The sequence below is a fragment of the Phoenix dactylifera genome, chromosome 2 (genome assembly GCF_051530095.1).
Source record: "Phoenix dactylifera cultivar Ajwa chromosome 2, Ajwa_hap1_PhDact_Kaust_v1.1, whole genome shotgun sequence".
Lineage (NCBI taxonomy): Eukaryota > Viridiplantae > Streptophyta > Magnoliopsida > Arecales > Arecaceae > Phoenix > Phoenix dactylifera.
The window spans coordinates 12,706,781-12,731,306 of record NC_143191.1 but is presented as its reverse complement, the minus strand read 5'-3'; the positions used below and the strand labels follow the sequence as shown (position 1 = coordinate 12,731,306).

At 48.0% G+C, this 24,526-nt stretch overlaps 1 protein-coding gene across 1 annotated transcript; it reads right to left on the bottom strand.

Annotated features, from left to right (window-relative positions):
* Positions 1–527: 527 nt before the first annotated feature.
* Positions 528–24,013, bottom strand: LOC103722168 (nucleoid-associated protein At2g24020, chloroplastic-like). The gene is made up of 7 exons (XM_008812623.3): positions 23,843–24,013; positions 22,323–22,465; positions 4,030–4,130; positions 3,894–3,933; positions 2,169–2,240; positions 932–988; positions 528–843 (listed from the first exon to the last, which is right to left on the bottom strand). The coding sequence occupies exons 1-7, from the start codon at positions 23,922–23,924 to the stop codon at positions 769–771; spliced, it is 570 nt and encodes a 189-aa protein (XP_008810845.1). The 5' UTR covers positions 23,925–24,013; the 3' UTR covers positions 528–768.
* Between the last annotated feature and the right edge of the window lie 513 nt (positions 24,014–24,526).

Genomic DNA, 24,526 nt, shown 5'->3' with positions numbered 1-24,526 from the left:
ATGGAACACGTGATACGACACTTCCAAAGAGAGGTATGTAATCACCCGTGCAATCGAGCGGCCACAGGAAACAAAGACTCGAGATACAACAGCCAGATGAAAAGGACTTGAAATGAGTAGAGGAACTGAATTTAGGCAGCAGGATACCGGAATGGACTCAAATGAGAAAAAAGACCTCAATCTCTGGAAAGAGATTGTAGATGGTGTCATAGAAATCGAGGATCCAAAAGAGCTTCTCCATCGACTTCGTCTTGGCCACAAGTTCGAGGCCGAGAAAGGAGGCGAGGGTAGGATCCGCAAAGCAGGACTTGCTAATGGTATCGGAGCCGGCGAAGACGTAGCCTCAAGAGGCATCCCACCGGCTTTCTTCCACTCCTCCGACATTATACTTTTGTCATCAGATACGAAGAAAACAACCGAGGTAGCCCAATAATATATTGCAAACAATTATAATGTTATATGGATCAATTTGCAAATAGCCATAAGGAAGAAGTTATAAGCAATATTGGGAAAAATACGAAGCTATATGCAAAAAGAAAGAAAAAACACAAGTAATTATGATAAATCATTTGAAAAAAATACAGGGTTCTGTGAGTTATTCTCTTTGATACAATAATCATGATGATGAGCACAAATATTGATGTCGCCAGCGTGAGATTAAAAGACGTATTTAGATGCATGGCCGTGATTCATCAGAACACTTAATCTTAGCTAGCATACAAAATTGACGAGCATTAGAGTTCTTGGTGAAAATAGCATTGCCTCTCATCAGTTGAGCCCTTCACCGACGCCTGGTGGCATTCCTAGGCTTTGGGCGAGATTGCTCATTCTCTCTTTCATGGCCTGGAAGGAATTTGTATGCAATTGTTTAGCCTAATACACTTAACAAACTCAAACATTGGATCTTGGAATACAAGGATACAAGTCTTACCTGGACACTTTTTTGGTGTGCATCCTTGTATGCTTCAGTTACCAACAAAGAGAGCTTCTGCCAAGATAACATCAAGGATGAAAATTTTGGGTTCTTATTAAATTACGCAGATAGAAGAAATATCTAAGAAGATTTTTCAACTGAATATTCATAACAACAAATAAAATTTTGAAGAATCATGTCTTTCAAATTGGTGTCGATTTCATTCCCGGATGAAACAATCCCATCTTGAAATTAGATTAAATACGTACTGAAATAAATGGTATGTCCATTTCATCAATAATATAATTTTAAACTAATTTGAAAAATAAAAGGCCTGAAAAATAAAGATATGGATTTCAAGGCATACATGTTGCAAAAAGATAGATGACCATATACATGGATGGTCCTATTTTACAAATGGTGGCACCTTTAAAAATGCACAATCCACCATCCTCTTTTTCGTCAAGCCACTGCTGCTGTCACCAGCTCACCGACGAGCAGGCGGTGGCAAAGAAATATAAGGAAAAAGTGGCTGGGTGAAATGGCTCTAAACCACTTTCACCTATCGCAGAAAAGGTGTTTTGTACCAGAGAAACGACACATTATCGTGTTCTAAATCTTCTCCCATCACAATGGAGTTATGGAACATGAAGTATAAAATCAGCAAGGCCATGTTGGGTACATTCTCCCTGCTGGCTGTCAACCATTTCCATAATTTTTCTCACAGTAGTTCACAATTTCACATGCTACTGGATAAACATGATATAATAGAAATTTGGCTCTGATAAGATGCTAATTTCCTGAGAGTAGTGTAGGCAATGTGATAACAATTACACTAGCTGATTCAGAATGTCCCTAATAAGTTCAACATGTACTGAGTTTGATATATATTGTACTCTACAATGTCTTCGTCATATCTTGAGTCAAAATGAAAGTTCCCAATACTAGACTAAATTAAAATTCACAAGCTTGCAAACAATTGCCGAATGGGTCAGCATTTGAAAGTGTTTTAAAACTTATACACTAAATAAGCATATTAATAAGCAGTAACATACCAAAAATTTACAACCAGATCATTCCATTACCAAGTTGCTGATATCATGGTACAACACAATTAAGATTTCTCTAAAATACCATCACGATGCAATGTAAAAATTGATTGTGAGTTCATCTATTTCAATACATGCAGGTATGTCTGATATTATCAAAATTTACATAGCCAGCCACAGGAAAATGGTGCAAATTCAGCACTTACTTCAGGCCCCAACTCCATGGCAGCCTCTGTTATTTCAGTGCGTACAGGTTGCTGGTTTCCAGAAAGTGTTACCTGATAAAATGATCAATTAAAATTAAATGGCGAACCTATAGATAACTTTTTTTCACACTGATATGAGGATGCACTATTGCTAATTTCAGCTGCACAGCATGAAAAGATAATGAACACTCAAAAAAAAGGACCCAAACTCCATGCTACAAATGCTAACATGATTACATTCTATTGCAGTTGTTTGGCTTTATAAATATGCTATAAAAGTCACTGTTGACAATTTCAGAGGTACTGGTGCTAGGTTGTCCATAGGTTATATCCCTGATTTAGGTACAGGTGCTATAATATAAATTGTAAGTAACTATAAAGTGTTATATATAATCTACAAGTAACCATAAGGTGCTATATATAAACTATACGTAACTATTAGTGTGTTCATAAACACAGGCAATGGCAGTAATTTTGACAGAGATATGATGTAGATTCTCAAAGAGACCTGGGATTGAGGCTGGGCTAGCTACAAATACGTGCACATGCACATTTACACTGAAGATGAGTACCTTATATGCATGTAAATGCCACCAACACAAGGACCTTATATGCATGTAAATGCCAGAAGATATTATGATAGCAAAAATAAAGTGAATCAGCTGTTTCCTGAGTGGCATTAATATTTGATGGTGTACACTTAATTATGTGTTATTCATAAACACATTGTTGTTTTATCATTTACTACACATATCTGCAGAGAAAAGGGAACTTTGAATGTACATAGGAGGCCCAGAAAGCCATCAAAACTGATTAACAGAGACAGCATAGTGAAAGAATAAAGATGATAAAAAATTGTGGACCAAAAAAAAAATAGAAGGTTAAAGTTAAGAAAGGTTTATAAAATAATAGGCCACAAGTACAATGTTCCATTGAGGTACCAAGCATGACCTATAAATTAATTTAACTAAAAATTACAAGTCATATTGACGTGAGAGATCAATTGAAAGCACAGCATAAACATCTTGCAACATAGAATAAAATATTTTTCCTTCTTAAATTCTGAAAGTGACTCACACTTCATTTTTTTCAGATCTATAAACTGTAGACTCTCTACGGCTTGATAGCATGGTAAAGTACCTCTTGGCATGGCAAAAGGGTTGATTATGTAAATGTAGTGTCCAAAATTGGCATAGAATTTTGAAAATGACACCTTTACCAGTGCTAGTATTTGAGCTGTCAAGTATTGACGCAGCATACAGCCCACACCTTTTTTTAACATCAAGTGAAATACATTCTCTTTTTTCCAAAAAAGATTATTATTGACCAGCCAATTTAGTTAAAGACATTTTACATACAATGATACACATACATACAAGTGCATACTTTTCTACAATTTTAACTAATAATTCATTTTTACCGAGTGTCTTCATTCAGGCTTGTCAGGAATTCGGCATGTTGGACACTCAAGACACCTAGCCACCAAAATCTTGTAATAAAAAAGCTTATCATATATCTTTTGCAGACTAATTACATTTAATGAATAGTCATAGATAAAGAATTCCTGAGCATGTAATGTTGTATGCAATTTAAAAGATAACTTGGTGATGTGCATCAAACAATATATTGAGACCAACACCTACTGCAATTTACCCATTTTATTGGGTTAACATGGTCCAGTTTTCAGTCATGATCAAAATAAACAGCAGGTGTTGACAAACATACCTTGATCAACTCACCTTCACAATAACCATCAAACTCTGCTCTGTGAGACAAACAGGGATGAAAAGGAAGCCACGTTTTAAGATTCTCATGAAAATAATGAAAAAATGTTATTCAGAATCTGATGACTAATGCATACGCTGCAAGCTCCTGTTGTATACGTACAGCCTCAACTTGGACCACCATCTGAGCCTTCTTAATATTCTCGTACAGATTTTGCATGTTGCCAAACATCCCAGGCTAAAGCACATAAAGGAGATAAATAGAGTCAGTTTAACTTTACAAAAGAAAGATTTTGGACATAGAAAATGATGGTATACATATTATTAATGGATAGGTCCAAATTTAGAGTATGGGTGCTTAAGTTATAAATACATTTGATAAACATAAAGACAACAGTAAAGAATATGGTGCTACCTAAGTAGTACTGTGAGTTAGGATTGTCTTCTCTTAGAACCCGACAAACTATATCTTCAGATCATCTTCTAAAGTACAAGTGTCAGTCATATCCAAAAATTAGCAACTGAGACAGCAATCAATCATATCAACAGAAAAAGGCCAAAAAGATTATGGGGAATAGAAATTTTTGGGATATCTAGTATGCATTAAGGAAAATGGTTCAAGATAGTTCTTAATCTCTTGATCCAATATCTCATCATAGAATCAATAGCTCACTAATAGTTACCAATGTGATTTGACTAGTATCTCAAGGGATAAGTTTTTCAATTGTAAAAGTAAGGGTCAACAAATGCTGGTTGGCATAAATTCAGGTCCAATTATCCCAACTACTTAGTGTCAATTTTATGAACTTTTTTTGCAACTAATTCCTACCAAGGGCTGAATTCACTAACAGAGTCTTTTTCTTATTCACTGCTGTGTTATATTTGGGATTCCCCACATATTTCTAAACCTTTCAAGACAAATCCAAAACTCTCATTTACCTAGTAACCCTTAGACCTTGGTCGCACCAGCTAGTTCCATCTCAGTTCAACTCCTGAACACTATCATTAATTGGAGCAACTCCCCATTTACTCTTTTGTACTCCTGGGTACTCACTTCTCACACGACATGATGATGTTTTAAAATTCATGAGCGCAAGCAATGACGGGTATTCCATCTGGAATGGGATCCAAGTTCAGTGAAGTGAATATATTCAAACATCGAGATCTGCGCATATCATTTTTTAAAAAGCTAGCCCCTACTCAAGGTCATGTAGATATCCATCTGTCTCACTGAATGGAAGAGCAAGTAGAGTAGTCCCATGTCTTGTCAATTTGTAATGCACCTTGACTTGAAATATGTAATCAGAAGGCACACAGTAACACATAAAATGTAATTGAACTAAGCTAAAGAGTAAAACTACAAGAATTTGAAGAGCGAGTTATGGATAAGAACTATATTTATTTATGAAAAAAGTAATATATACACAATATTCTAATGTGAACATAGAGATGTATAGGCTTGAAGACAAAGAAAATTCAAGATTTTCTCTCCTCTTTTTCTAAAATTTTTGTTCAAAAAAAAGTGATATGTTCCTTGTGCCAACTTATCCAAGTGTCAGTCTTTTTGACAAGGGGTAAAGCTAGCATTTATAGATATGCCTGCCAGTGACTATTTCCAGTAATTGTATGCCACATGTGCTTTTAGGTTGTTTTTTCCCTATCTTCCAGTCTTAAATTCTAAAAATTCCAGAACAGTTTCCTACTGAAAACAACAAGCAGAAACAAAATAATCAGAGAGCAAAGAAGAAATGCATGAAGAAGCTTCTGCAAACCACTGAACAAAACAAATAATTAAAGTAACTAACATAATCACAAATTACATCACTCTTTAAAACACCGTTTTAGATTTCAACTGAATTCTCAAAGCATTTTAATCGCAGCCAAAAACTGATTCAAAATCAATGTGCATTTGGATTTATGATTAAAACTAGTTTATGTGCCTAAATGTATTATCTGTATCGACAAATTAGTGAATTTCATCATATCTCCATTTTCTTGAGTTCTGGAGAGCATTTTCTCACGATTAAACTCAGATTTTCTGAGATTTGAGACATTTTAGAATTATTCTGATAATGGGTTAGAAAGAAATTCTGTGGAAATGAAAGATAATATGACCATCTCAGAGCTCAGATCTTGTCAGCATGTAGATTGTCATGTGTTAGAGATCAAACAAAGAGCTGTATTTTTGTTATGAACTTTTTATTTTTCAAATAAAAAACTTTGGTTGGTTTTGCACAAAGATGTTAAACCCAAAAGTCTATAAAGACAATATTTCCTAAAGCGAAGTGTAATCTCTTTTTTTAGGCTTTTTTTATATTTTCCCTTTATTTTATTCTAAATTTTATTTTTTGGTTATTATTAACACAGCTGGATCAATGACTACTAAAATTAAAACTTGTTTGGTTCCACAGATATCCAAACCAAGTTTTGCAATCTTACCATAAATATCTGTATAGTAAGACAACAAAATCCTTAAGCATGTGATTATAATGTCATAAAATTTAATTGATTTGATAATCATTCAATATATGGATCTTGTAGAATGTGGACCACTCAAAGGACAATATCATGCATGAAGTTCGTCCTCGAGTCACAAGTTAACCTGTTATTATATTCTTGGTTGGTGATCCTCCATGTGATATCATTATATCATATTGTGGGCACATTACAATCTAGAAGGAATTATATTCACAAAAAAGCTATATTAAATACTGATCTCCTGTATTGGTGCGTAGCACTTTGGTCCAGATAACCTTTTGTCCCTCATGTATGACTTTGTCTAGACCCTTGTATCATAAGTTCCAACTTGGTCATACAGTAGTGGTCAACCTATAAGATATACATGACTAACAAAGGCTCCAAATACAATGAGACTTGGTTAATGTGGCACATCTAATAAAGAATGTGATGAAACATTGAACTCGATCATCATGACATTTTCATGATTACACAAACAAGCTGACTAAGGTTTTTTCTTGTTGTCCAACTGAGCTTTTGGTCAAGCTTGAGTGATGTTCCTTGAGATGCCGCCATCAACTAGCACTAAAATCGGAGGATACTCCTACAGCTATTGTGATGCCTCTCTTCTTTTCTCCATAGGTCCCACTCTTCAAATGTTAGAAATACTCCTTTTATGTAGAAATCCCTTCATCATCAACATAAGTAACTTCTTCCACTCTTTTGCTTGAAGTGTCATTTGCCTTCTTTCTTAGGATCAAGTGCTTCCTAAATGATATTGTACTGACATCAACTAACACAGTAGAAACATGTACAGTCTCTTACCAAGAAAGCAACGAAAGGTTCTTTTGGTGCCCCACTGATGTCATCATGGTGTAGTTAATTGTGGAAGATGTCATACATTTCTTCAATTTGACATGAACAAGGTAGACCTCTTTAACTATATGAAGCCAGCAAACCATTACATAATCTTAAATCTGAGGACTAAAACTTGAAAGCAAATTCCGAGTATACCTCCGGTTATGTGGTCTTTATCCATACAACTAGTTCAACTTCTACATATTGAAATCAATCAAGTTATACCAGTTTTTTCAGTTGCTAAAAGCATTAGCCTCCATTTTAAGCATTAAGCCTCCATGTTAAGCATTTTCTCAAATTGACTAACATGGTTATAGCTCCATCTGTCAATCCCTAAAACTTTGTCAACAGTTTCACCACAATCAAGCTTCTCCTGTTAAGAAAAATGATAAATATTGGCCTTGCCCCTTTAATTGGTATAAGCAAATTCTTCAAGGATAACCTCAAATTTATCTTCCAATAATCATCAGCCATTAAATATAAGACCCTCTAAACTGTATTTGACAGGTATTAGGTGGTAGAGATTCTAAGTTATCAGTAGAACACATGTTTCCATAATACACTTCAATAGTTAAATGTTGAAACTTCCTTAAAAAAAGAAGACCATGCATTTTGATATGGCAAAAGTGTGTTGACTTCACTGGGGACTTGAATAGATGGAAGGTGTTCATAAGAATTTACAGAACGAAGCATTTAGCCAAATCCATCATAGGGCATGGAGTGAAGTTTCAAAGGATATAATTTTTGTTAGCTTGATACATCAAGTGTTAACTAAACATATCAAATGATGGATTAGTTGGCATCCCAAACATGCTGGGCATCTGGACACTTCATAACATTAGCCATGGTGCCATCTTTCCATGTCAACTACTCACTTCTAAATAAGATATAATAAGTTTATATTACATTCTAGGGTCAGGCCAGTGTCATGATACACTACATTCACCTGATTATATCAATCTACACTTGTAAAATTGTGAAGATGCCATGGTTTCAGGGTTTTTTGAAGTGTATCATGCCAAGTTGGATAGACACTTTGATGGGCAACCTTTAATATATTTTGGGGGAAATACATATGATTTATTTAAGAACTACGATCAGGCATTGCTTTATGATCAAAGCATGCTTGATTAAAAAAAAAAAAAGATGTCGGACACCTGGACAACTGTTATGCAAATGCTACAGTGACCTATCTCATCATGGAAATGATGTTGCTTTCAAATTTCTCCATCATAGCAAGTAAGACTCATCTTTTTGAGTTGCTTCTCACTCCCTCACTCTCTCTACAAAATTAATCGTTCAGCAAATAGTATTTGTATTTCACTAAAGCTACTTGAATACTCCATGAGAATCCTTGCGTAAAAGAAAGAAATGAAATGGATAGTTCCTCTAGCACTACCTGTTCTTTTGGATTGCTATGGGCAATACAGGCACAGTAATAAAATTAAGAGGAGAAAAAGGGCTGCTTACATCAAGAAGAGACATGTGGATCCTCTAAGCACGAGTCAACAACCCAACTACAAAATTTGTAGCCTCAAAAGTCCCCTTACGTAAATGCATAGGAAGTCAATCAAAAGTTAACCTCAAATTAAATAGATAACTTCAAGCATAGACACCTTAAGTATGATTCTTGTGGATGGGTACTGTTGCTGGTGGTCCAAACCGAGAACGATTGACACAGCGGTGTGAACGGGGTTCCGTCTGAGTTGTTTTGGTTGGTGTTGGTTACGCTCCACCTTCCACCGGGAAACCTGCGAGCAAGCCTCGCACCACCACTGGGGTAGTGGGGGCCCTCCGACGATCAAGTCAGAGGAGATTGGAGGAGAAGGAGAGATAATAATAGCAAGCAAGAGAGTGCTCTGGAAGATATTGCTTACCCCCCCTTCTCCCCCCAGCCGCATATATACCTGGCTGGGGGGTCTCTCAGGGGGGTTTGTCATCGTGGGGCGCGATGGAGTGGCCACTGACATGGCCGTTACAGGGCGTCGTGGAGCAGCGCTGGGTACGGCCATGACAGGGCGTAGTGGAGTTCCGCTTTGTACGGCTGATACAGGAGATCGTGGAACAGCATCGGATACAGCCGTTGCAGGGAGTAGTGGAGCAGGAGGCCTCGGCGTGCCTCTGGGAAGCAGCCTGTCGTTATCAAGAGATCTCCGACTCGGGGTCGGAGTGCTGGATCAGGGGGCAGCCGACCCGGGGTCGGGCTGCGGTGCTGAGGATATCCGACTTGGGGTCGGATTGCTAGATTAAGGGGCAGCCGACTCGGGGTCGGGCTGCGAAGCCGAAGATGTCCGACTCGGGGCCGGACTGCTGGATCGAAGGGCAGCCGACTCGAGGTCGGGCTGTGGAGCCGAAGATGTCCGACTCGGGGTCGGATCGCTGGATCAAAGGACAGCCGTAGTCTTCATGGGCGCGCGTGCCGGTCACGTGGAGCATGGCGGCTTAGTTCCCCCGTAACAGTAGCCCCCCACTTCCGAGCCTGGAACCAGAAGGGGAACGGGTGAAGGGAGTGATGCTTCGAGATTGCCGCCATCCCTCGGAGAGGCGCGCGCGCTTCGAGCTCCCCGCCTTCTTTATGGCGTATGGCGGTTGTTGCTGACCTGGCAGTCTGAGGATTTCGGTGGACATCCTTCCTTAATGGTGTCGATTCGCCTTTGGGGCGCGAGCGACCCTTCGGCGGCCAGGCGTCCTCTGGCGTCATCGAGGCATCACTCGCCTTTCCGCCTATTTAACCGGGGGCCCTCCCCCGTCCGTCTTCCTCTTTACAGACATTTTCGAGTTTCCCCTTTGCGCTGCCGTTGTTGCCGTCGGACTGTTCGCTTGCTTCTCCTTTGACGCTCTCGGAGCCGTTCTTCCTTCTCTTCCGGTGAGTTACCCCATTCTTCTACTTAGGGCTCTCCATACTTTCTCCTTTTGTACTAGTGTACCCCAGTCGTCCCGGTCTTTCCCCCCTTCTTGTCCCCGTCCTGACCGTAGGTTTATTGGCCATTAGGAATGGGCGAAGTGAGAGCAGACCACATTAAGTCGGAGCTGGTCGCCGAGGACTTAGACAAACTCGTGGCTCGGTATCACCTTCCCGAGGCCTGCAACGTTACGCTCCCGGGGCCTGAGGAGAGGATGTCCCATCCTCCTCCAGGGAAGATCGCCATCAATGAGGGCATTCTCCAGGCCGGGTTCCGCTTTCCCCCTTCGGACTTAGTCGTGCAGGTACTCCGGGGTTTAAGAGTTGCGCCGACGCAACTGGTGCCGAACTCGTGGCGTGCCCTGACGGTCTTCCAGGTTCTCTGCCGCATGCACGAGATTCCCGCCACTCTGAATGTTTTTTGGGAGTTCTACAGCCTGAGTGGCCACCCCCAGGACAAAGGGTGGTGGTGCTTTGCGGCGCGGCGAGGGTGCGGCCTCGTCAAAGAGGCTCCTTCCTCCATTCACGGCTGGAAGGAGCGTTTCTTCTTCATCGATGTAGATCCCTCTTGGGAAATCAGGGCGACCTGGGAGACGCCGATGAAGTCCCCGATCGGCCTATTGAGACTGTCGAGGGAGGAATCCGATGGCTTGGCCGCCTTGAAGGGGTTGGTTGCCGAGGGCCAGCTCCCCCCGGTGGCCCGCCTTATTTCCGAGGATACCTTGGTGAATGTCGGTCTGAGCTCGGTCCCCACCGACCGTGAGCCCGCCACCATTTCTTTTTTGACTCTTTTCTCCTCTTTCGTCTCGTTCTTTCCTTCGGTTTCTCAGCCCTCGACCATCTCGTTCTTGTTGCAGAGATTGACGACGTCATGCGGTCGGACAAGGGACCGGCTGTTGGTAGGTCGTCCCTACTGGAAGCGGTCCGGAGGAGGAAACGAGCTCCTCCGAGCGGGGCCCCGCTGGCGAAGAAGTCCCGCAAGGAGGTGCCTCCGACGCCGACCGACGAGTCCGGGCCCACCGATCAGGGAGACGCCGTGGGCACGGACCGGCAGCTGACGCTGTATCAGCCCTCCGGTGGTGAGACTGCCGCTATTCCGGAGGTATCATCCGAGCCCGCTCGAGACGGACGGGTCGGACGTGATCGGTCCCCGGCCCGGCCTTCGACTCAGCCGGCTCCTGATGATTCGAGGAGGGACGCGCCGAGGCCCCGGCCGAGCGGGGCCCTATCAATTCCTGGAGTGACCCCCGCCCCGAGCACAATCAGCAGGACTCTTCCCCAGGCGATGGATAAGGGTAAGGCTGCAGAACCACCATCCGGCTCCGGGGAGAAATCGGGGTCGGCCTTCACTACCGATGGCGCCCGAAACCTCATCGAAACAGTGCTGCTGGAGAAGGACCGTCGGCGGGTCCGGGAGTTGGGGGTCTCTGACGTCGGGGCTACCAGCTGTGTCTGTCTCATGTCGGTGAGTGTTCTTCTGGCCGCTTTTCACCATTTATTAGCTCTGTTGTTCTCCGCCTGACGCCCTCACTTTTCCTATCTCTTAGCTCGCCCAGTACATGATCCGTCTAGAGGAGTGCTACAAGGAACAGGCGGGGCTTCTGGCGAAGGCCGAGGACCGACTGAAAGCAGTGGAAGAGGGAGGCCAGGCTGTGGCGGGCAGGACGACCGGAGACCTCGAGGCGAGGCTCCGGGAGGCCGAAGAGCGGGCACTCGGCTTCGCCGCCCTCGAGAAGCAACTGTTGGAAGCTCGGGAGCAACTCAAAGTCGCCTCGGGCCTCGAAAGCAGGGTTAAGAAGGCGGAGGAACGAGCTGAAAAGCAGTCCCGGAAGGTCGCGGACTATCGAGAGAGGTGGGAGAAGGCTCAGCGGTCTGCCGACAGCGCCCGCAACCGAACCCGGTCTCTTGAAGCCAAACTGGGCGAATTGGAGTCAGCCTTGGAGAGGTCCCGCGCGAACGACCAAGAGCTCCATTCGCGCCTGGAGGAAGCTGAGGCCGCTCGCACTGCTGCCGAGGCGGAGCATAAGGAGGCTCAGGCTAATCTGCTGAGGGTCTCCTCCGAGGCTGAAGACCGGATTGTGGCGAAGGTCTTGGAGGCTAAGGCTCAGATTACGGAGCGAGCAGAGGCGGCGCTGGCCGAGAAGAGTGCGGAGATCGGGCGCCAGGCGGTACAGGCTTATCGTCAGTCCGCCGAGTTCACCCGTGATATGTCGGAGGCGGTACGGGCCTATCGTCAGTCTGACGAGTTCGTCCGTGACGCGTCGGACGCGGGGTCCGAATCCTTCATCTTAGGCTTCGAGGAGGGCCTGGCAAGGGTGTCGGCTAAGTACCCCGAAGTTGACCTGAGTGGGATTTTCCTTCTCGACTCCTCTCCGGCGCCATCGCCTGCTGATTCTCCTACCGCCTCCCTACCCCCTGCGGACGAGCCCGACGCTCCCGACCCGGGGGTTCCTCCAAGCTGACCTCTTGTACCTTTCGTTGTCCTCTTTTTTTTGTATGTCGGCGTTTTGCCAAATTGTATGGGCCTTGGCCCTGAAACAATGAAAATTAATACAAGTCGAATGTTTCTTCATCTCGCTTTCGTCCTCCTCTTTTTTTTCTTTTTAACTCTTGGCAGCGTCTTGCCGACTCCTGACTCTCGAAGTTCTTCCGGCCCTAAGCCAGGCATCCGAGGGTTAGGCCTCAGGAAATTCTTCCGGCGCTAAGCCAGGCGTCCGAGGGTTAGGCCTCAGGAAATTCTTCCGGCGCTAAGCCAGGCATCCGAGGGTTAGGCCTCAGGAAATTCTTCCGGCGCTAAGCCAGGCATCCGAGGGTTAGGCCTCAGGAAATTCTTCCGGCACTAAGCCAGGCATCCGAGGGTTAGGCCTCAGGAAATTCTTCCGGCACTAAGCCAGGCATCCGAGGGTTAGGCCTCAGGAAATTCCGCTCGTTGGTCGGCCAAGGCTGGCGCAAGCCGAGGCGACCGGTCGGGGCTTCAGGCTAGTCTGGTCCCGGGATGGTCATCGGGTTAGCCTGGCATCCGAGGGCCGAGCCTCGGGAGATTCCGCTCGTTGGTCGGCCAAGGCTGGCGCAAGCCGAGGCGACCGGTCGGGGCTTCAGGCTAGTCTGGTCCCGGGATGGTCATCGGGTTAGCCTGGCATCCGAGGGCCGAGCCTCGGGAGATTCCGCTCGTTGGTCGGCCAAGGCTGGCGCAAGCCAAGGCGACCGGTCGGGGCTTCAGGCTAGTCTGCTCCCCGGATGATCATCGGGTTAGCCTGGCATCCGAGGGCCGGGCCTCGGGAGATTCCGCTCGTTGGTCGGCCAAGGCTGGCGCAAGCCAAGGCGACCGGTCGGGGCTTCAGGCTAGTCTGCTCCCGGGATGATCATCGGGTTAGCCTGGCATCCGAGGGCCGAGCCTCGGGAGATTCCGCTCGTTGGTCGGCCAAGGCTGGCGCAAGCCAAGGCGACCGGTCGGGGCTTCAGGCTAGTCTGCTCCCGGGATGATCATCGGGTTAGCCTAGCATCCGAGGGCCGAGCCTCGGAAGATTCCGCTCGTTGGTCGGCCAAGGCTGGCCCAAGCCAAGGCGACCGGTCGGGGCTTCAGGCTAGTCTGCTCCCGGGATGATCATCGGGTTAGCCTGGCATCCGAGGGCCGTGCCTCGGGAAATTCCGCTCGTTGGCCATGCGCCTGTCGCTTGCAGCCCGACGGGGTTTCTCCGTGGCCAGCTGCGATCGTGTTTCTCCTCTTCTCCAAGCGTTGCCTGGGGAACACCAGAAGGGCATTAAACGCTAATTGATGCGTTACCTGGGAAATCGGATCGCCAGTTGCTGCTTGCGAGGAGTGTCAGTTAAGCGGCCGCGATGCGCGCGTTCTTCGAGGCGGATGCGGCCTGGGCGCGAGCGGAGATATGTGGACCTAGGGGTACGTGCCACCCGGAGTGTCCTGCACAAAGAATGCGATTAAGGAGAATGACGCTTAGGAAATCGCGGGAAGATACGCCTCGAGAGCCAGAACGGCTCCGGATTCAATGCGTCCGCATTTATGGGAGCCACCCGCATCGGAACGACCGGGGGGCTGCAGTTTGGCTATAAATACAGGTGCAGGTGCGATGGAGTTTGCCAAGCCGGAGCTGTTCAAGTTGCCATGGATCGTGGACCTTCTCTCTGGCGCATGGCTGAGAGACTCCTGCCGAAGGAACGGGAGGCGCGCCCCTCGCGACTTCAGCCAACTAGCCGTTTCATCTGGGATCAGCAAGGAGGGTCTCCCCGGCGGAACTCCGCTCTAGGCGTTTCATCCGGGATCACATCTCCCCTCCTTGAAGTTCAGCCTCCCGATTGAGCTCTGCACCAGACGCCTGATCCGGGACCGCGCCTCCATATGCTCTTCCCCCTTGTATTCCTTCTCTCCCCTAACACTGGGGAGGACCGGAATATCCCTTGGAGGTGGCGTTCCTCTGGAGGCAGCGGGAGCTTCGTCGGCGGCGGCTCCTCATCCTCTTCGTGGGGCGTGGATGGCGCCTCCGGTTGGAGGCAGTGTGGACTTCTCCTTCGTCCACTTCTTCATCCGCGCCGGCTCTTCGTCTCCTTCGTGAGACGCCGATGGCGCCTCCGGTTGGAAGCACCCACTTCCGACGGGATTGCAACCGCTTCAGATGGAGGTTTCGGGATCCCAGATCTTCAGCTCCTCGGAGTCTCCACCTCTTCTTTACTTTCTTTACACCCTAATTCCCCCCTGGGAATTCCTTGTAATCACACGAGCACGCCGTCGTAACCAGAAATTATTGAAATGCAAAGTGTTATACATTTTTGAACTGTCTTTCTGGCATCGTCGTTCTACTGATAATACATCCGCAGGTTAGCGGAATTCCAGCTCCTTAGAATTTCTCGACCATCTAGGGCCTCCAGCTGGTAGGAGCCAGGTCGGTTTACCCAGCGAACCTTATATGGGCCTTCCCAATTTGGCGCTAGCTTCCCACCTTCCGCAGGTCGAGATGCTTTAGCTCGCCTTAGCACCAGATCTCCGATTCTGAAAAGCTTCGGTCGGACCTTGGAGTTGTAATATCGGGCCACCCTCCGCTGATACATCGCCATCCGAACCTGCGCCATTTCCCTCGCTTCTTCCAAGAGATCCAGGTTCCCTCGGAGTTGTTCCGAATTGGCCTCGGGTCGGTGCGCGGCCACCCGAGGTGAGGGGAGTCCGAGCTCCACGGGGACAACGGCTTCCGTGCCATAGGTTAGGCTGAAAGGCGTCTCCCCGGTAGGGGTCCGATGCGTGGTCCGATACGCCCAAAGGACATTCTCGAGTTCTTCGACCCAAGCTTGCCCCGTCCGACCGATTCGCGCTTTGATTCCTTGGAGGATTGTCCGATTTGTGACCTCGGCCTCGCCGTTGGTTTGGGGATGCGACACAGATGTGAACCGATGCTCGATCCCGAACTCCTCGCAGAAGTCACGGAAATGCTTGTTGTCGAACTGTCGCCCATTATCCGAGATGAGGACCCGAGGTACCCCAAATCGGACAATGATGTTCTTCTTCACGAACTTCCGGACTTGCACCTCCGTGATAGTGGCCAGCGGCTCTGCCTCCACCCACTTGGTGAAGTAGTCGATTGCAACAATCAAAAATTTCCGCTGAGCTGAAGCGACGGGGAATGGTCCGAGGATATCCATTCCCCACTGGGCGAAGGGCCAGGGTGCAGTGATTGGTGCCAAGGGGACAGAAGGGACTCTCTGGACGTTGGCGTGGCGCTGGCAGGCGTCGCATTTCCGCACATGATCCTTTGAGTCCTCCAACAAGGTAGGCCAATAATAGCCTTGCCTCATGATCTTATGCGCCAAGGACCTAGCCCCCAGGTGCGATCCGCAGATGCCTTCGTGGACTTCGCTGAGGGCGTAGGCCGCTTCCGAGGGGCGGAGGCACCTTAAGAGGGGGGCGGTGAACGAGGTCCGATACAGCCTCCCTTCATAGAGTACGTAGTGGGCGGACTTCATGACGAGTCGCCGAGCTTGATCTTCGTCCTCTGGGAGGATCCCTTCGGCGAGGTAGGCGACGAGCGGGTCCATCCAAGATGGCTCCGGATCAATCGCCATCACCGCTCCGGCCTCGCCGATGCTCGGGGCATCCAGGGTCTCCAGGTAGATCGCCCTCGACAAGTTGTGCGCGTCTGCGCCCACCAAGCGGGACAGCCTGTCGGCCCTGGCATTTTCGCTTCTTGGGACCTGCTGAATGTCAACACTGCCGAGGTCGGGAATGAGTGCTTGCACCTTCCAGACATAACTCTGCATGGTCGGGCTCCGAGCCTCGAACTCCCCTCGGACCTGCCCGACCACCAGCTGGGAGTCGGTGAAGACCTTCAAACGCCGGATGCCGAGCTCCTTGGTGAGTTTGAGTCCTGTGACTAGGGCCTCGTATTCCGCCTCGTTGTTGGTCACTGGAAATCCGAACCTCAAGGCATACTCGGCTATCACTCCATCGGGACTGGTAAGGACCAGCCCGGCCCCTCCACCTTCGGGGTTCGACGACCCATCAATGTGAAGCGTCCAGATTGGGAGGTTGAGGCTGGATGTTTCCGGCGGCCTAGGTTCCGCCTCCTGCACAGTGCACTCAGCGAGGAAGTCCGCGAGTACCTGGGCCTTGATAGCGGGTCGGGGCTGGTAGCGGATGTCGAACTCACCAAGTTCTACTGCCCACTTCACCAGCCGTCCTGCATTCTCAGGATTGCTGAGGATCTGCCGCAGCGGTTGGTCGGTCAAGAGAGTGACAGAATGGGCCTGGAAATAGGGGCGAAGCCTCCTGGTCGCGGTCAGCAGCGCGAAGGCGATCTTTTCCGCCTTCGTATACCGCGTCTCGGCATCCCGTAGGACCCGACTGATGTAGTACACAGGCTTCTGGAGCTTTGCCTCTTCCCGAACCAGTACTGCGCTGACTGCGGTTGGGGAGACCGCCAGATAGAGGTAGAGCATCTCCCCCTCTTGCGGCTTGGACAGCAGGGGAGGAGACGCCAAGTACTCCTTGAGTTGGTCGAATGCCACTTGACCTTCGGCCGTCCAAAGGAAGTCTTTCGGGCGCTTCAACACCTTGAAGAACGGTTGGCAGCGTTCGGCCGATTTTGCCACAAATCGTCCGAGCGCGGCGACCCTTCCAGCGAGCTCCTGAACCTCCTTCACTTTGGTCGGAGGGGACATATCTTGGATAGCCTTGATTTTGTCAGGGTTGGCTTCGATCCCCCGCTGGTTGACAATGAAACCGAGGAACCTCCCGGCCGAAGCGCCAAAGGCGCACTTCGCTGGGTTCAGCTTCATGCGAAACTTCCGCAGGGTGGCAAAAGTCTCCTCCAGATCCGCGATGTGCTGGTCTGCATGGCGGCTCTTCACCAGCATATCGTCCACGTACACCTCCATGTTCCGGCCGATTTGCCCTTTGAAGATTTTGTTGACGAGGCGCTGGTAAGTGGCGCCAGCATTCTTCAGACCGAAGGGCATTACCTTGTAACAGTACAGCCCCCGGTCTGTTATAAAGGCAGTTTTCTCCTCGTCCTGTGGAGCCATCATTATCTGGTTGTAGCCGGAGAAGGCGTCCATGAAAGACAGCAGCTGATATCCGGAAGTCGCGTCGACCAGTTGGTCCATCCGCGGAAGCGGAAAGCTATCCTTGGGGCATGCCTTGTTCAGGTCGGTGTAGTCGACGCACATCCTCCACTTTCCGCTCGCCTTCCGGACAAGTACGACATTTGCCAGCCATTCGGGGTAGCTGACCTCCCTTATGAATCCTGCCTCCAAGAGCTTGTCTACCTCCTGGTCGACCACTCGGATCCGATCCGGGGCACAGTGTCTCTTCTTCTGCTTTACTGGTCGGTGGGTTGGGTCGACGTTGAGGGCGTGAGAAATGACCTCCGGGTCGATCCCGGGTACATCGGCCGCCGACCAGGCAAATACATCAGCATTGGCTCGGAGGAATTCCACTAACCTGAGCCGAGCTTCCGAGTCGAGGTTGGCACCGACCCGGACCGTACGGTCCGGGCGACCCTCTTCAAGGGGAACTTCGATCACACCCTCGGCCGGCTCCCCGTGCCGCAAAGCCACCTCGTCTCTGGCGTCAAGGGACTCGACGCTTAGGGCCTCCACGGGCTTCTTCCCTTTGAGAGTTGCTAGGAAACATTGCCGTGCGGTCGGTTGGTCACCTCGGACCTCTCCAATCCCGGCCGCCGTGGGGAACCGCATTAGCAAATGGTATGTAGAGACTACCGCGCGAAGGGCGTTCAGTCCGGGTCGTCCGAGGATAGCGTTGTAGGCCGAGGGAACACGGACGACCAAGAACCCGAGCCGCACCGTGGCTTCTGCGGGTGCAACGCCCGCAGTCACAGGCAGCTCAACGACACCTTCGGCCGAGATAGCGTCTCCAGTGAATCCTATGAGGGGGGTGGATGTTTTGTGCAACACTTGTCGGGACAAGCTCATCTTTTGGAAGGCCTCGTAAAACAAAATATCAGCTGAGCTTCCACTATCCACAAGAACACGCCTTACATCATAGTTCGCCATAGTGAGGGAGATCACCATGGCATCATCATGGGGGGTCTGAACCCCCTTTACATCCTCATCACAAAAAGTGATTACATTTCCGACCCGCTGCCTCTTCGCGACGGCCACCCCTGATGCTTCCACCGAGCCCCCTGCGTTCCTCACGGGCCGAGAGCAGCCCCCAGTGATGGTGTGGATCACGCCCGCGACGGGTCGATTCTGCTCCCGAGGCTCCTGAGGGGCCGGGTCGGCCGGACGCGGGTCTGCGGGGGGACGTCGGTCGTTTACATATCGACCGAGACGCCCTCGGCGGATGAGAGCCTCGATCTCGTCCCGAAGCTGCAAGCAGTCTTCGGTGTCGTGGCCGTGGTCTCGGTGGTACTCACAGTACGCCCGAGAGGGCCTCCTCCCAGGGATTTTCTTCATCTGCCTCGGGACCGGGAGGTTCTCCCGCCCCTTGACCTCCATAAGGATCTGGGCCCGGGGGGCCAGGAGTGGGGTGTACCGGTTGAAGCATCGGTGCGGAGAACGAGGGCGTGGGGCGCCGTGGTTCCTCGCCGGTGACGGGCTTCTGCGCCGATGTTGAGGCGTCGGGCTCCTCCTCTGGGGTGCCTCTTTTCGCCTTTTCTTCCCGAGCTTTAGAGGGGCCTCGGCGGCCTCCTTGTTCTGGTGGGCGGCTGCCTCCTCGGCGTCTGCATACTGGTTCGCCCGAGACAACAGCTCCGGGAAGCTCCGCGGCAGGCGTTTGTCCAGGGAGAAGGTGAGTCTGCCCTTCCGGAAGCCACGCTTCAGGGCTGAGAGAGCCATCTCCTGGCTCAGGTTCCGGACCTCCAATGTAGCCTTGTTGAAGCGGGTAAGGTAATCCCGCAGGCTTTCTCCCTCGTTTTGCCGGACATCAAAGAGGGAGTCGGAAACCAATCGCCGCCGGCTACTGACGGCGAAATGGCTGATGAAGAGGCGAGTGAACTGGTCAAAGGACTGGATAGAGTCAGCCTCCAGGCCGGCGAACCACGCCCTGGCTGGGCCACGGAGGGTCGCCGGGAAGGCCTTGCAGAGGAGAGGATCTGATGCTCCATGGAGGAGCATAAGAGTCCTGAAACTCTCCACGTGATCCCGCGGGTCCGCCGCCCCGTCATAGGGCTCGATCGCCGGCATTTTGAATCCCGGCGGATTTGGGGTCCGCAGGATCCTCGAGGCAAGCGCCGGTTGGGAGGAGATCTCCAAGTCGGCGAAGGGATCTTTAGAGTGGCCCTTCAGGACCTGGAGTTGTCGGTGGAGATCGTCCACCCGCCGGTCCAGGGAGCGCGACCGATGGGTGGGAGACAAGGAGCACCGAGAGGGGGACCGACTGGAGCGCGGGTTCCTTGAGGACTGGGGGGTCTGGGAACGCGCCCGGGCCCGCCTCTTGTACCCCGCGCAGCTTCGATGGGACGGTCCCGGCAGAATGGACCGTGCTCGAGAATCTTCCTCGCGCCGGCGCTCCTCCCCATGGGAGAGGAAGGAGCGCGGGTTAAGGAGGACAGGTGAGCGCTCAGGGAGCAGCGGCTCCTGGGCCCGCTGTGGCGCCCGAGACATCACACCCTGCAGGTTCTGCACCGCCTCCGCGAGGGTGCGGACCTGCTGGGCTAACTGGTCGAACTGAGCGGCTTCGACCATCTGAATCGGGGGTGGAACGGTGGAGTGTTGCTGAGAATGTGTTGGAGACGCAGCGGCCTCCCGGCCGGAGGCGCGAGAGGCCCCGCGACCGGAGGCATTGGAAGCTCCACGACCACCTCGCCGTGCCATTACGATCGCTCTGAGATCAGGCCCTTCCTCTAGCGCCAACTGTTGCTGGTGGTCCAAACCGAGAACGATTGACACAGCGGTGTGAACGGGGTTCCGTCTGAGTTGTTTTGGTTGGTGTTGGTTACGCTCCACCTTCCACCGGGAAACCTGCGAGCAAGCCTCGCACCACCACTGGGGTAGTGGGGGCCCTCCGACGATCAAGTCAGAGGAGATTGGAGGAGAAGGAGAGATAATAATAGCAAGCAAGAGAGTGCTCTGGAAGATATTGCTTACCCCCCTTCTCCCCCCAGCCGCATATATACCTGGCTGGGAGGTCTCTCAGGGGGGTTTGTCATCGTGGGGCGCGATGGAGTGGCCACTGACATGGCCGTTACAGGGCGTCGTGGAGCAGCGCTGGGTACGGCCATGACAGGGCGTAGTGGAGTTCCGCTTTGTACGGCTGATGCAGGAGATCGTGGAACAGCATCGGATACAGCCGTTGCAGGGAGTAGTGGAGCAGGAGGCCTCGGCGTGCCTCTGGGAAGCAGCCTGTCGTTATCAAGAGATCTCCGACTCGGGGTCGGAGTGCTGGATCAGGGGGCAGCCGACCCGGGGTCGGGCTGCGGTGCTGAGGATATCCGACTTGGGGTCGGATTGCTAGATTAAGGGGCAGCCGACTCGGGGTCGGGCTGCGAAGCCGAAGATGTCCGACTCGGGGCCGGACTGCTGGATCGAAGGGCAGCCGACTCGAGGTCGGGCTGTGGAGCCGAAGATGTCCGACTCGGGGTCGGATCGCTGGATCAAAGGACAGCCGTAGTCTTCATGGGCGCGCGTGCCGGTCACGTGGAGCATGGCGGCTTAGTTCCCCCGTAACAGGTACAATACATAAAACAAGAATTTCAAATTTCAAAAAATCAAAATCCCCTATAAAAGTAAGACTTTACAAGTAATGAATACAGACATTTAATTTCTGCTCACAATCTCTTTTATTTGTATTGTTACGATCTGTTTGCCTCGACATTCACCCTATTACATTTATGCAATAAGCATGAAACTTCTTAAGTACCAAATTAACAGAACCAGAATATAGATCCACTCAATAGCCTTTATACCTGATTCTTATCCATAATCTTGAGCTTCTACTACCAATATGTTGAAATAAAGACACTTTGGTAACCCCTATAAAGTAATTATCAAACATAAGAAATTTAGTGAATAGTTTATAAGAAAAAGAATATCCTGTAAAAGGTGCAGGTCTTTAAACAATTGTCGTCTCGATGACCCTGATCTCCTAGAGCAGTGTTTGAAGGTAATACTCCCATCACAACCAAATTTCCTGTAATTTTTTCCAACTTTCTTGTGGGAAAGGTTGTACTACCTGTGAACACTCAATAGATAAACCAAAAGAAGGCACCAAGAGTTGCTCAAACAAAGGATCAGGTTCACAGTGGCCAAATAGAAGGGGACTTTGTTTCTTTCTTGTGTATGGTGGATCGTCTGTAGGTAAGGAATGGTCAGGTTGTTAAAAAAATAGACCAAAGTGCATTTTTGATAGAGTCAGAGGATTTTTTGATTTTAAGTTGTTTTCTATAGTGATTTGATGGTCTTTACATCCTTCCATGGGTTTTCTTGTACTTTTACTACATTCCATCTCACAAGATAGCGTTACATTCCTCTCAAAACCATCATCCTGCTTATCCCTATATACTGCAATGAATCAATAGATAACAGGGAAGAACATATGAGTACTATAACAAATATTTAAGCTATACGCATCTAAAAGAGGGGATATGAAGATTTCAACATTCACTTGTTATTTATTGAATCAATAAGGGATCGGAAGTTTCATTGTCTATGTTCAAATCACTCCTATTAGTAAAGCTAGCACACTATGAAGAGCATAATAAAATTCAATTGAATAAGAATGGGGCAACAAATGGTTGACTTGCTTACCTTTGATGGAGCATCATCACTATTCTCACTTTTCTCCTTCTTTCCTCCAAATAAACCATACACGCGAAGAGTCTTTAATGTGTGTGTTCTTTTGTTAAGGGGCCATGATAAAGTTGGAACACCATTTGCGCTAAGTTTATGACCTAAAATGGAGCATGGTCATAGCTGAAATTTAGAACTTTCAAAACAAGAACATAAATCTGGTGTGATTATGCGTTGCCGCTAAAAACAATACAACAGTAATTATTAATTTTCAGAAGCATAAGGTGCCATGAAGATAACGTAGTAAACCGTGCATGCCATCAAAGAATGGGATGTCACATCAATCCAAATATCTATATCTAGTAGTTAATCCAAATATCTATGAAAAATTCCAGGATTTGGTATATAGGTGTATAAAGAGCATGCTCCCTTGCAAGACACGCATGTATAAGCAATTTACAAGATATGCATACATCTGTACTATTTGAAAAGATTCATGAAGATGCAAGAAACATCAACAAGATGCATATTGTTACTGGATTGCAAGTGTTATCTTACCTTAGACCATCGAGACAGCGCTGAACATCTACTGGACAAGCCTAAAAATTATCCATTACGATCCCAAGATGAGTTGGAAGCATAAGGAAACAATTTTACAGGATAACTACATAAGCCTAAAAATTTTCCATTAGGATCCCAAGATGAGTTGGAAGCATAAGGAAACAATTTTATAGCCAATAACTAGGCAAAGTTGACAAGTGATAACCGGGCTTGGCCTAACCTACTCATGATTCAGGAACAACTAGAAGCATGGATAAATAGCTATCATTAAAGGCTGAGCCTACTTTACTAACCAAATTGAATAATTCTTTCATATGTCATAAGTAAATAATGAAACAAGAAAACTCTTAAGTCATACGGGTCTTTCCAGCTATAAATGCTAAATGATTCACCTTAATCCATGTTTTCTTCTAATGAATAATGAGTATTCAAATTTCAAACTCGAAACTGTTTCACTCTCAATTTAAGGACAGATACATAGCTCGAACGTCTACCTCAAACTGGTAATTTGAGCTAACCAAATATCAGTTCATGGACATCGCAATGAGCTCAGGTGGATTCCGCACTTCCTAACATAATGATCACTCAGAAAGAAGAGACACAAACAAAATCAACCCTTTAACAGGAGAAAGAGGGGGAAAAAAACAGTCTGCAATCAAATATCAAATCTTTTAATCATATCAGGAATCCGGAACATGCATAACTGCCGGAAAACAACACCTTCTTGTTCAGGAGTGCCTCCGTAGCTTATTTTCTCTAAAAGCATCAAGGAATATTGTCCTAGATAAGCTTACGTTCTTCAATTATTTGCGAAAAATATAAAGAGAAAAGTTAGAAAACCAAGTGCATGAAGAAACAAGCCTCAAATCCAAATCAAGAGATCAATTAACTTTCGACGTAAGAACCAATCGAAGAAATCGAATCCCGAGAAGGAAAACCCTAAATGGTGGTGGTGGGGCCGAGCATGGGGTACTCACACAAGGGAGTGGAGGGGAAGGCCGAGGCAATCCGGTCCGTACGTATGAGTAAGTTGCCGGTCAAAGCGCTCGTAGACGCCATTAGAGAAAGCTGAAAGCTTAGAGAGAAGACAACGAGAGAGGGAGAGGGAGGGGAAGCATGGAAGAAGTGATCCTTTGAGGATAGATATAGCTCCGGCCTCTGTAACCTATCCAGGCGACGTTTATTGACCAGGGTTATTTTGCAAACCGGAGCGGGTCCGGTCCGGTTCAAATTATCGAACCGGCCTAGATTTTTTTTTTTGTTTAAACCTCCTCCTCCCTGGTTTTTGTTAAAAATAAAATAATTGCCTATAAAAGGTATTATCTGCATTAGATATAATGGCTGATATAAATTTTTATAGCAATCTTGAAGGCCTCTCCTTACATTATATATAGCAATTAGGAGAATAGAAATAATACTCACTGTCCGGCTGCTATTTCATTAGAATAGCTATAATGCAATGAAAGATAACGAAGATTACTGGTACTTTCATTCTTCGATAAAATACAATGTCGCATTTTGAATTCAAATTCCATGCTGGCTAGTAAGAATTTTTTATTCTACAAATGGTAATTTTAAAAAATAGTACCATTATTTTTTTTGTTATTGCCTATTATTTTTATAATAACTATAAAAGATGGTGCTTTATCTAGACATACTAT